Source organism: Poecilia formosa, unplaced genomic scaffold (assembly GCF_000485575.1).
Source record: "Poecilia formosa unplaced genomic scaffold, Poecilia_formosa-5.1.2 Scaffold409, whole genome shotgun sequence".
In the NCBI taxonomy this organism is placed as follows: Eukaryota; Metazoa; Chordata; class Actinopteri; order Cyprinodontiformes; family Poeciliidae; genus Poecilia; species Poecilia formosa.
The window spans coordinates 204864-217742 of record NW_006800348.1 but is presented as its reverse complement, the minus strand read 5'-3'; the positions used below and the strand labels follow the sequence as shown (position 1 = coordinate 217742).

The following is a 12879-nucleotide window of genomic DNA, read 5'->3' as shown; positions in this document are numbered from 1 at the left end:
GAAGTACATTTCTGCCAAAAAATTTTGCGATTAGTCTCAGAAAGTTTCTAGGAAAAAAAAAACAAGGCCATTTCTGAGTTTGAAAAGCTAAAAATTTCCAAGTTTTGATTTTCAACGTTTGTCCAAATTATAAAAGAATTTGATTTTTGATTCAGAAATGTCCATGTTTTGGGGGTTTTTTCCTAAAAAAAAACTTCTGAGTTTGATCTCAAAATTTCAGTTTTTTTTTTTTTTTTTATGGAAATTTACTCTATAGTTAAAGTTTAAATTCATTTTTAATATTTATTAACTGACTAAACCGTAAAAAGGCACAACAACATAACGCTGATTTAAGCCGTCTCTCTTACCGCCTTTAAACTAAGACCCTCAGTGTAAACTTGAGTTTCTTATATAATGTTTCTGTTCCAGAGGTGAAGCACAGGGAAACGTTTTAGCTTGACTGACATCTTCATTCCACCGTCAGTCAGAAGCAGCGATCTGGACCTGGCATCATGACAGGATCCATCATACGGCTCGACTGACAGGAAACAAGGATTTGTTGGAATGTAGATGTACGCTTTGTCCATGAACACCATCTTATAGTAAAAAACAAAAGTATGATTTATTTTCTATTTCTCAATGGTTCATACAAGAACATTAAAAAAATGCAGTTTTACTGCCAATTATCAAATGACTAAAGTATATTTTCTGTTTTTTATTGCCCTTTTCTTCTTTTCCCTCTGATTTATTTCTTATTTACACGTCTAGTCTCTCGTTTCAGCTGACTTCCTTTCCTCTTCTCTGTAGAGTGAACCTCCTCTGCCTGGTCTCTGCTAAAATAGTTTGTATGATATCTAAAAATATATTTTTACCAGTGTTCATCATCACCGATACATTTCAGAAATTTAGAGATTCATTGAAAACGTCAAAAGTTTTTTTGTCGCTCATCTCAGAAAGTGAACTGGATCCATTATGTAAACTCCATACACATAGCGATACATGTTACTGAAACTCTTAACAAACTGATACCATCATTCCAAGCAAACTAGTAGTAAAGTTGGAAGGAAGGAAAACGTGTGGTGGGAAAAGTTTCAAGTTCATGTTAAAGGTAACCTAACCAAATATGAGGACGCTTTATAAAATATCCTTTTTTTTGTTTTTTTTTTTTAAGAAAAGAAATAATCTTGCGCATTATTTCAATTTCTGATGCACAAAATTTTGGGTTTCCATTATGTGGAAGCCATGAAAATCAGAATTACAAGGAATAAAACCTTATATTTCATTAATATATAATAAATCTATATACGAGTGATACTCTCTGAAATGAACGACAAAAATGATTGAACTTTCCACTATATTTATTATGTATTATAGATATATCTGTATGGTTTTCAACATCATTACCTTTCTAAATCAATGGCTTACATCATTTTTGCTGAAAAAAAAAATGAATAAAAGTCAAGGCTTCTTTTTTGCCAAAAGATGATTTAGGCAAAAGAAAAAGACTTTAGCCATTATTTTTGGAAGGTGATAATATGCTATATAATATTTTTTTATTATTGCATTGATATACAAGAAGCATTGTTCTCCTTCCAAATAATCATTATAATTCTCTCCACATGTGGTTGCGGGATGAGGGGCCAATTAAAGCCCCTACAGGCCGTTTTCCTAAACTCACCAGAACTCCATTAGCTCAGTTCACACACGGACAACGGTCTAAGGCGGCCTATCAGGCGCTCCGAAGCAGACGTTCCCTTATCTCTGCCGCAATAATAAACAGCCATCAATGGTAAATGATGATGCATCTCAAAGGGATCCAATTCCACCTGACTTCAAACACCGAGTCCTTCAGCGGGGAGCGGCTTTGATGTGGCCTGTCGCTGCGCCGCTAACCGTGGAGCGCTCCTTTTACTCCAGGCTTCTGCTGCAAATCCACCAGGGAACGCCAAATTCAGTAGTTAGCAGACTTATGAATGTCATGCTAACAGTTCAAAGTATGGATGAAGTTAATTAGACATCTATATTTTAAATTTTCTTGCCATTTCTTTTTTTTTTATCTGAGGAATGTCAGGGATTTGATAACGCCGTGAGAAAAGGGTGAAAGGTAAAAGTGCTGCTTTCCAACTCCGTCTTTTCCACTTCAATATTTATTTATCCATTTAGCATCTGAAATGTGGCATGTATAAACTTGGTTCATTATTTGACTAAAGTCTAGTTTTTAGAAATGCACGAGTCTCAAAATAAATGATCAGCTGCACTTATTTTGATATGAATATGATTATTTATATTTGTCAAAAATAATTGCAATGGCAATAGAAAGTAACCTTATCTAAAGAGTCACATCTAAAGCTGAAACTAAATCATACTGGGATGGAAAAGCTTGGAGGAGGAACTGAGAAATGACATGAAAATCAGTTTTTAAAGAGTTTTACACAGAAACAGAAGAAAACAAACAGTAAAATCAAAGCATGAGGCGAGTGACAATCACACAGCAGAGTCTGGGAAAGTGATGCAGCTTTTTATTTTCTGTCAGCTTCTAAGTGAGAAACAAATACCAAGACCTGATCACCAATCAGATTTGGTTTTTCCTCAACCCTAAACCTTTTTAATCCAGTTTACGTTCAAAATCTGATTCAATCAAATGCAATTAAAAACCGACCCGCCCTGCATTTGGAATCGAACACAAAAACTTCTTTAGTTCCAACCAATCAAACTGAGTGAATCAGCGATTATTTGCTCAGTTTTATCTTAATCGACATTCGAAGACAAAGATGTCGTTGCAAGAAAAAAATATTTCATCACTAAATCTCACTTTCATCCAGTCACACGTTGGTTTTCTCAAGCTTGGGTGTAGCCATTCTCTCTGAACAACAAACACATCGTCTCTTTGACTTGGGCAGGAATTTGTTCCAAAAAACTCATTTTTTCCCCACATTTGAAATGAAACTAAGAGGTACTATAATGTCTTTTTTTTTTTTTTTTTTGCAAATTGATGTGTTTTGTTCAACGTCCCCCAGATGTGCTGATTCTGTCTTGTTGAAAAGAGCCGTAGTTCTCTGTAACTCACACCATTCGCCTCTGTTTTGGTTTTAGGAAACTGCCGAGGCTTTACATGCTGTGGGAGCTCTGAGACTTATCAGCATAAAACAGTGTTTCCTGATAAACAGACTGTCCACACTGGGACACCCACCCACTCATCTCACAGTGTGGCTATGTTTATATTAGCCATTTGAAATGAAAAGGAAAGAATTAGGGCATTATAAGTTCACATTTTTAAGCACAATGTGTGTATATCCATGTACTTTATACTTTCCAGTGATGTTAGAAATGTTATTATTTATGTGTATGTTGATTGTTGTGGTTTCTAGGTTTGGTTTTCTCTCTTTCTGCAGGTTTAGAGGCAGACTTTCCCCTTTTCATGTCTCTGTTCATTACATCTGAAATACACCCAGAGATAGTTCTAATAAAGTTTCATAGATGTATCAAGTGGAGCATGATGGTGAGAGCCGTAACGCTCCGCTTGTGAAAGTGAATCTGTTGGGCCTCACCTTCACACTAGAACATCAATTCTTTAGTGCCACACTGCTGGGCAGGAAATATAAAAGTAAGAGAAAAATCAGACATATTTTAAAAGTGATTCACTTTTTAGACTTCACCTCATTATGTAGGGTGTCTGCTGAAGAAGTCGTCAGTCTTTTCTGTGATTTTATGATCATTTTCAGATCATATTGTGATTGAATATGATCACAATATTCAATCACATACCGAAACGTCTACTGTTCAGCGTTGTAGTTTTGCATATGACGCAAGGTTACTATGGTTACATAGACAGCAAAGCACCGAAAAAGTAGAGCTCACTCTTTCATTTTTCCTCTCCATGCTGGATTCATTCTGTCATTTTCACCTCCCATTGGATCAACAGTGTCTCCACAGCCTGACATTTGAGCCTGAATTCTCCATCAGTAATCCTCTGAAGGCCTGGCCGGAGTTTGCTCTGCCATTCGTATACAAATCAAGCCGGAACAGCAGCAACCGACACACGGCGTAGTCCAGCTTGTTTACAACTCCCAGTAAGAGCGCAGAGATCCCTCAGCATGCAGACAATCTGCTGAGTCACTGAAACTATCCGTTCTCGTACCCCTACTCTCCGGCCAGCTGTATCTCCCTTCGTTATTCTCTACTAAAAATATCCCCTCTTCCCTCTCTCTCTTTCTCTCTCTGCCTGTTACATACAGAGAACGCCTTGTCTTTAGGGAGCATAGCAGCAAAAAGGGAGTTGCCGAAGTGTAATATCAAAACGAGGGTGTCTTCCACAACACGTACTAGAGTTTTCACAACCGAGACCAGATCGCTTTCACTGGAAGGAGACGCGATCGATTGAGTTGCCTCATTCGACCGATCCAACTGCACGGTAAGTACCGATAGATTCAGAATTACATGGAATGTAGTGAGATCAAAAGGACTTTCCTCTGCTGGACTCAGAGTTCAGAGTTCAGAGTTTCAGAGACAGTGGTGGCTAGAAAGTTCTCAGAGTTTGGGCAGTGCAAAATAGTGAACAAGGATTTCTGTACTACTCACACCTCAACTGCCTTGGTACTGATGCTTTGTAAGTAGGAGGGAATTACCACAAAGGAAGAAGACAGAGAGGAAAACCTGTTGGATAGAAGTCTGATTTAAAGACGCAAAGTCCGGTGGAGTGATTTTGAAGTAGAACCAGATGAGATGGTAGAAAACATTAAACAATCTGTACTTGTACAGCCCTTTATTAAGTCCACAGGACTTCTAAGTACTTCACACTACATTCAGTCATTGAAGGTATAGGCAGTCTGATTTTTTTTTTTATTGTCCTCCCATGTTAAAGTCTGACCATTGGTGTGTCCCATGACTCTCACATCATGTCATGCCTTGTCACTGCCAAACCGAGATGCTTGCAAGCTGAGGTCGTGCTCTGATGTAGCGTTCCGGGCGAGGCCGCTTGGACTTCGTTACGGTTTTGGATTCGCTCCTCAATCTCACCAGCAGCTTTCAAACAAAAACAAATCTCCTGAGAGACGTGGGACCCGACAACAGACGACCTACAATTTCTGTGAAAACTTTACCAACAGAAGGGATGATTGAATTTTTCGGAACCATTTTTAACTTTGTAGATTCATTTTTAGATATGTGTATGATGCTTTGAAAAAATCTGCATGCGTACCTTAAAATAAATCTTCAGGTGTGCCTCTGAATTAACTCAAAAGTCATGACATCATCATAATCAACTTCATTAAGTTAAACTTTAACAAATCCAAAATTATTATTTTTTAAATATATATATATATATATGCAGCCCTCATTATTCTGGCATTTGAAAACCATTTTTGCCAACCTAAGCTACATAAACTTAAAGTTTTAACAATCCTCACCTAGTCTGAACATTACTTCAAGGATCTTCCAGAATCAAGAGGAGAAAAGACACATTAAAAATAGAAATCTAACAATATCGGACAAAAAAAAAAAAAAGTCAATGAATGGGAGCAGAGATGTCAAAACAATGTAGCGTTTATTTGATGTAGGACGAAAAGGCTCTCCATTAACTATTTGTGTGATTCCTGCAGGCTACGCACATTTGAGGATAAACAACACTACATTATGTCTCCCCAGTGGCTGCTCATGCTCACTGGAACAGCCTCCCACACAGTGCAACACACACTCCGTTTCCCAGCCTGAGGCTTCCTCAGCTGCAGACGGTTCGTAGTGCAGGTGAACGGGTGGAACGTGAAGATGGAGGATAAACCTCCCACAGTGAGGAAGATGATGTCCTGACAGCCACATATGTTACTCTTGAAGTTAAAACTGAGTGTTGGGGGGGAAATCGGCTTTACTTTATTGATAAAACTGAGTGATGTGTGATTAAAATCTTAAGTCTTGGCACAACCTGATAGTCAGAAATCAATAGCTTCACACTTTGTCTGCATCAGTTGTTGTAGTTCTGTAAGTACCAGCCTGGATGCGATGTGGTTCAGAGAAATGAATCCAACAACCTGCGTTCTGAATCACCAATCAATGCCAAAGTCACACACAACTTATCTTTAAATCAAAAAGTTAAAAATTAAATATCCCAGCTTTACACTTGGATTACCTGAGTCAAAAAAAAAAACTGTTACACACAAGATACACACATATCTCAGGCTTTTACAGCATCACCAGATGCACACCGCATTGCTTCAGACCCAGCGTTCTTTGAAGACAGGGAGGTCTTTGACTAGGACAGAAAGTTCAGGATAATTGTCTTTCTACAGTTTGCCGTTGTGCTTCCTTATGTCGAGGAAAATCCACAGGCTCTCTCTGTGTTTTGGTTTGTCGTGGCCTTTTATGATGTCAAAGGTCAACTCTGCCATTTAGGGATCTATCAGGCCAATGGGTTTGACTTTTCCCCTCTAAAGGTGAAATGGTATGAATGCTGGGATCTGGAGTTATTTTACCAGTTCAGGCATCAGAAGTTACACACTGCTATTTGTTGTTCACATGGTTAAACGGTTGAATCTGGAAAAAAACTACTGGAAAACTCCAAAACAGCCGAAACACTGAGTTTCGTGAAATCAAGGTTAAACCCACACCTGTTCAAAACGGCCTTTGATTAGAAGTAAAAGGAAAATTGATCAATGTATCTGGTGTGTATTGATTATTTTGATGGTGGCATTTGACGAAACGTAGTGTTTGTTGCTTGTTTCTCGATTGTTTTCATGATGTTAAGCACTTTGAGATGCTTTGCTTCTGAAATGTGCTTTACACATAAACTTGGTTTCAATCCCAACAATGGGTTTCAAGTTATCTTGTCGTGGATTAGCATCTGAGGCAGGTGATTTTGTTACCGCTTAGCACCAATCTGCGGCGTGTGTTTCCTCCAGTCCCTGTCTGACATCAGCAGCCTGTTTGCTTTAGTCATCCCAAATGAGATCCAAGATGGCAGCACCACAAGCTTTTGTTCAGCTCGTTGTAGTGGAGATAAAATGACAGACGACCGCAGCCAGATGGCAAGCTGTTCATCTTGATCTCTTGAACGAGCGCTTAAGAAATGCGGCAATGCGCCCGCCCGTTGTGCAATATGTCTTGTTGTGTCAAAGCGCGTCTCCGTGGCTCTAAATGATCCAAAAACGTAAATGCAGAGAAAAAGATCTGTCAGACTGTGTAATTTTTCAGCAAACGGAGCAGCGTGGTGTTGCAATTTTTAGACACAATGTTTTCACTGTCAGCTTGTCGTACTGGAAACACTTATTTCAAGTTTCAAGGTACGTTGCCTTCCGAAAGTCATCAGACATCTTGGACTTTCTCACATTTTGTCATTTAACAGTAACATCTAAGCATCTTGAAGTAACTGAAAAGCACTATAAACATGTAATGTATTATTATTGTTAAAATTATATACTTTATTGGTATTTTAAGCAACAACACAAAATTGTACACAATTATGAAGAGGGAGAAAAAGTATTTGTGATTTTAAAGAGGCAGTACTGTGTGTTTCCAAGAACAATGTGCCAGTTTTATAGCACAGTCAAGTAACTGTTACCTTCCCTTGTTATAATGACTTTTTTTAAAGTCATATATTAGATATGACTTTAAAGAAATTTGTCTTCCTTATGACATCTTGAAATTGTACCACTGTCTCTTTAAGAAACTCCTGCTTTTTCTGAATCTCCGCCTTCAAGATGTCACCTCAACATGGCTCCTCTATTAACCCTTCAACAACATTTTGACCATTGTTACACTGACAAGTAGCTCCTATAATGAGCTCAGCAGATTCGTAGTTCCTCCAGGTGTTATAAACGTGAAAATTTTCCAGCTGTATGAAAAACAGTGCAGAGTTTTCTCCAATCGTAGGAATGGAGATCAGAGGCCTCCCTACTCAGCTATGAGCCAATAAATAAGGGGAAGCATTCTGACATCTTTAAAGCAAGTGGACAAGCAGAAGCCAATGAAATAAGCCACTCTTGGTCCAGAAAAGTTTCAGTTATCAACATTCATGAAAACACTTATGAAATGCTTGTTCCACGTTCTATACAAAGTGGGAACATTTGGGACACACAGACATCTGGCTCTTCTCCCTGATTCACTGCTGTGAATCACTGGTTAGGAGCTATATTGTGTTTGTATTTGTGCTGAAACATATTTTGTCTTTGGCATTGGGTGCGTGTGTGTGCCTGTGTGTGTTTGTCAGGAAACAAACCAAAAGTCAAAAGACGCCTGAGGAGGACACTAAAAAGGCAGCTGCTGCCAGAAAGGAGGTCTCTTAGCAAGAAAACACAGACTATCAACTGTTCTACTGCAGTCACAAACACACAGCGACTACTGGGTACGACGAAATACACAAAAGGCAACATGGTGTATTCTTTCACAGACTGAAGCTCAGTGATAAATTTATCTAGACGGGGCATTTCAGTTCATTGTCTTCTAATCTGTTAAAGAGGCAGAAATATGTTTTACCAGACACATGGTGCCATTTTGTTACCTTCAGTTTTTATAAAAATGCTGTAGACATCAAATTTGACTTCATAATTTAACACCTTGAAATTGGGTCTCTTTCTCTTTAAGAAGCTCCTGCTCTTTCTGAAACTCCGTCTTCAGGAGTTTCAGAAAGAAACTCAACATCATTACTCTATTAACCCTTTAATAACGTTTTTACCAGTGTTTCACTCAGAAATAGCTATTATGATCAGCTCGACAGACTCACAGTTCCACCAAGTTGGTTGCTAATTGCTGCTGGCTAGTCTGAAGGAGCAGAGTAGGGGAGTTCTGGAGGGGTGTGCTGCTCGGTGAGGCAGCTCAGAGGAGGAGCTTCGTCCTCGAAGGCAGAGGCATCCAGGCATTTTGCACAGCTGAATGGTTCCCAAACCTGTTTAGTGTGTTTTTATTTAAACTTAAAACTTCATGGCAAAATTGCTAATTATGAATTTCTTTCAAGTCATATTTCTACATCATTTTTATAACTTCTGAAGGTTACATAGTTACTTGAATGTGCCATAAATTTTCAGTATGTGGATGGAAAACATAATACTGTAATTAGCTGAACATCAATATCTATGTACACATTGCTCCTTTTATGTTTTCTTCTGACGGCTCAATGCTAACATCAGCTGTTAGCGCATGAAGCAAAAGTCAAATCTCATGTTTTTGAATACAATGTGGCCAATAAAACTCATTCTGGTTGCAATGTGGCAAAGTGTAAAAAAGTTAGGATCCTTTTGTGAGAGGCTGTAGTCAAACTTTAAGAGTACAGTCGACATATCATCCAATCCTCTATGGCAGCCCAGTGCTGGGCTAAAACACAACCACATCGCCTGTTGACATAATGGAGCTAATCTTGTCTCGCTATTTGTCTCACTATGACTGAAATGTTCATGGGCTCAGGAAATGGAGACGGGGGGGGTTGAGAGGGATCACATTAAAGGGTCAGTGTCTATTTAAAGCCTGTGAGCGTAATTAGCCCCTAAAAACCTCTCTTTCCTCGCCTGGGGACGGACATCAACAAGGTTGAACAAGGTCAAGAGTTGAAAGTACGGGTCGTTAGCTTGAAGTTAGCTTATTTCTCCACTATATCAGTCTCTTTGTGATGCCTGTCTAGAAATTTTTATTTATTTTTTTCCCAGAAGATGATTAACCGTAGCTAAGGCCTGAGCTGAAGAAAAAAAATTTAAAACAAAGTGACAGAGCGGAGCTACGGAAGGAAAACAGCTCGGCTTTGAGACAACAGCTCCCTTGTCTGTAATTGTCTCTCCACCGTGCGGGATCAGGCTGTCACAGGGACTTATGCGAACCCGTCCTCATCACATGTCAACACTGTGAATAAAGTTGAAATAAAGGTTGAAGTGGAAACACAAAAAGTGATGATGTGAAACTAAAAGCTTTGCAGCTAATACATCACTATGGGCAAAAGTAGAAAGAAAGAAGCTCAGAAATGTGGTTGAGTATTTTGCTTTATGTGTTGGCAGTTTTGTAATGATTCCTATAGCACCCCATTAAAACTGTTTAACGAGGACATCTAGTGGCCACATTGTTTTCAGCAGTCAGGAAACATACCAAGGTTAGTAATAATAAAATCAAACTTGATTTCAAGAAAAGTTTACTCATCGTGAGCATGAATATCATTCATTTTGAGCTCTTTAGATGCCGTTGATCTGCTTTGAGGGTGTGACGGTTTAAAAATAACGTATCCCTACTGACGTCTAAACATGTTTTCTTCTGCAGTTTTTAAAGAAAGGGTCGATCTTTAATCCAGTTAAATGGCACAGCAAATGTCTCATGAAGCTGGTGGACAAGATGGCCGATCAGGTGAGAAAAAACAATCCTCCTTCTAATTGATTGAAGTTTAATCATTGCTAATATTCTTGTTTTTTTTTTCTTGCTCTTCTGTTCTCCAACTAAATATGTTTTTTTTATTCAATGTCGTCGTGTCCAAGTTCAGCCCCAAGGGTACAAACTGCAGTGAGCAGCATGTGAACTACGTTATTTTTAGCTTTTTGTTGTTTCTTTATGTTAATTTTTTATGGCCGTTGGAGGCCTGAGAGGAAAGGGGGGGAGGGGGTGGGGGGGAGCTGGATTTTCTAAACTGGGTTGTTTTTACCTTTGTGGAACTGCAGTTTGAAGCCCCTTGGCTTCAAACCTTTAGACTTAGCATCTGTAAGTTGCCAAGTCCTGAAACTTTTAGGTGTGTCCCTTGTCCTACACACTTGAATTAAATGGTGAAACTGCCTCACTAGCATGCAGTCAAGCTTTACAGAACTCTGCTAATGAGCTAATATTGGAGCCAGGTGTGCTGAAGCAGAGAGACTTCTAAAAGCTGCAGGACACTGAGGACTGGAGTTTGAGACCACTGCCTTAACCCATTGTTCCGACTTCAATGACTTCAATTTTTTTACTTTACTTGTGATTGTACCAGTTTTTTCCCTTTGGGAGATGTGCGACTCTTAATGCAAATCAAATCAAGTAGCTTACATTGCTTACCTTCATGTGTACCATTTAGTTTCTCAACCACCTAGTTTGTCAAATACCTTCACTTTGTCTTTGCAGTCCTTGGGATGTTGGCTGTGCAGGTGGAGAGAGACCCAAAGACGGGTGCCACCGTCATCAAATCAGTGGCCCCCATCTCCTCACCTCCTGGTGCTGCAACATCTACAACCATCTTTGACGATGGGAGGAAGAGCATCCACACTGTTGGCGGTTTGGTAGGCGAACCTTCGACCGAAGAGCTTGGCGAGATGTTGACCGTCATTAATGACGTTGGGATGACGGTGCTGCTGGATGACGTAGCAGTAACGCCAAACAAGATAGAGATTACCACTGGGAATGTAGAAAGAAACAAAAGTCAAGATCACGTCCTGAGTTTCATCACCCCTAATGGCACATCAAAGGAGGACTATACACAGTTGGACAGCTCTGGCTATAAATGGGAAGCTGAGAGGATAAAAGAGTGTGCAAGTGTTAGAATCCCAGATAAAGAAACCAAGATCGTCACCAAAGACACTACAGAAATTCTGGAGAACATAGAGGGTCAAAGCCTGGAGGAAGATCCAGTCACCCTTGTGTTCCTGGGTTACACTGATGCAACGCCTGAGGAGGATCACAATGAAGAGGACTACGAAGGCATGCTCACTGCAGAGCGGGTCATTATTACTGAGGACGGTGAAGAACACGTAGTGGAGCCAGAAACCACTGCTTCACTACAATCGTCCTCGGCAAGCAAAGGAGAGCAAGAGACTCAGAAAAAGACTCAAGACACGACCCTTCAGGATGTTCCACTGAATGATAACAACGCAGAACCTGAAACCCAGAGAGAAGACAGTGTTGGGAATGACGGCGGGCAGAAGAAATGTCGCTGTTGCTCTGTCATGTAAAACATAACTAATGGAAGATGATGCATTTTTAGACACGTATTTCCCTTGAGCTCAGTCTTCATCAAAGTTAGATGTATCTCTGCTTCCCCCTCCTACTGGGCAGAGCACAGAATTTCTTTTTCAAGACTCAAGCAAAAAAAATTTGGTCATACAACAGCCAAAAGAATTTGATACTGTATGTTTGGGGATTGCTGTCTGCATCATTTTTCATGTTTTTGCCTGGTTTAATGTGTAATTTGTCAAGTTTTATGTTCTTGTTAGGTATAAAAACTGTGACATCTCTTGACTAGATGCTTCAAGAGTGCAGTTGCCACAAAGAACAAAAGCATGGTTGTGCCGCTATGGATACTTTGGTCTAAGTTTGCTCATGTAGGAGGGATTGCTGAAAAGAATAAGGAGATTTTAATATGTTGAATTGACTTCAAATCGGACTGCCTTATTAGATTAAATTTATTTCTTTTATTGAGGCTATTTAATAACTTTATATATTACATTTCTTACGTTTGTTGTATAACAAGAACACCTTGTGCCTACCTAACTCCTAACGTCTGTGCCTTTTTTTCAGTAAATACAGAACGAATAAATAATCTTGATGTAAAGTTACACTGTGGTGCTAACAAAGGCGTGTTTTGAACCCTCTTAAACCTACGCATACAAAAAGGTTTAACCGTGTACTAATCTTTTATGTTAAATACAGCTAACCAGCAGGACAAATAAAATCATCTGATAGTGATTCTCTACTCACACTCTGAGAAGAAATGGCATCAAAACCCCTAAATCCTCTCAAAAAGAATTATCCACATTATTCCTATATTTCATAATGCTATATTCCAAAGCAAATACAGATTAAAACATGAGAATATCAACCTTTTGCCTCTGTCAGGATAACTTAAATCATAGCTAAAGCTTCATGTTTCAAAGAATGGGAGGATGACGCAAATAAACAGACGCTGATTATACATAACCAGGAAATTCAGCTACTTTGTCATCTACCTTTTAATGAAATTGAGGTAGAATACATATATATATA

The 12879-nt window shown here is 39.1% G+C and overlaps 1 protein-coding gene across 1 annotated transcript; it reads left to right on the top strand.

Moving 5' to 3' along the window:
• Positions 1–4139: 4139 nt before the first annotated feature.
• LOC103155009 (paralemmin-2-like) lies at positions 4140–12589 on the top strand. The gene is made up of 3 exons (XM_007576524.2): positions 4140–4390; positions 10204–10287; positions 11026–12589. Exons 2-3 carry the CDS (start codon positions 10239–10241, stop codon positions 11847–11849), a joined length of 873 nt encoding a protein of 290 aa, XP_007576586.1. The 5' UTR covers positions 4140–4390; positions 10204–10238; the 3' UTR covers positions 11850–12589.
• The last annotated feature ends 290 nt before the right edge of the window (positions 12590–12879 follow it).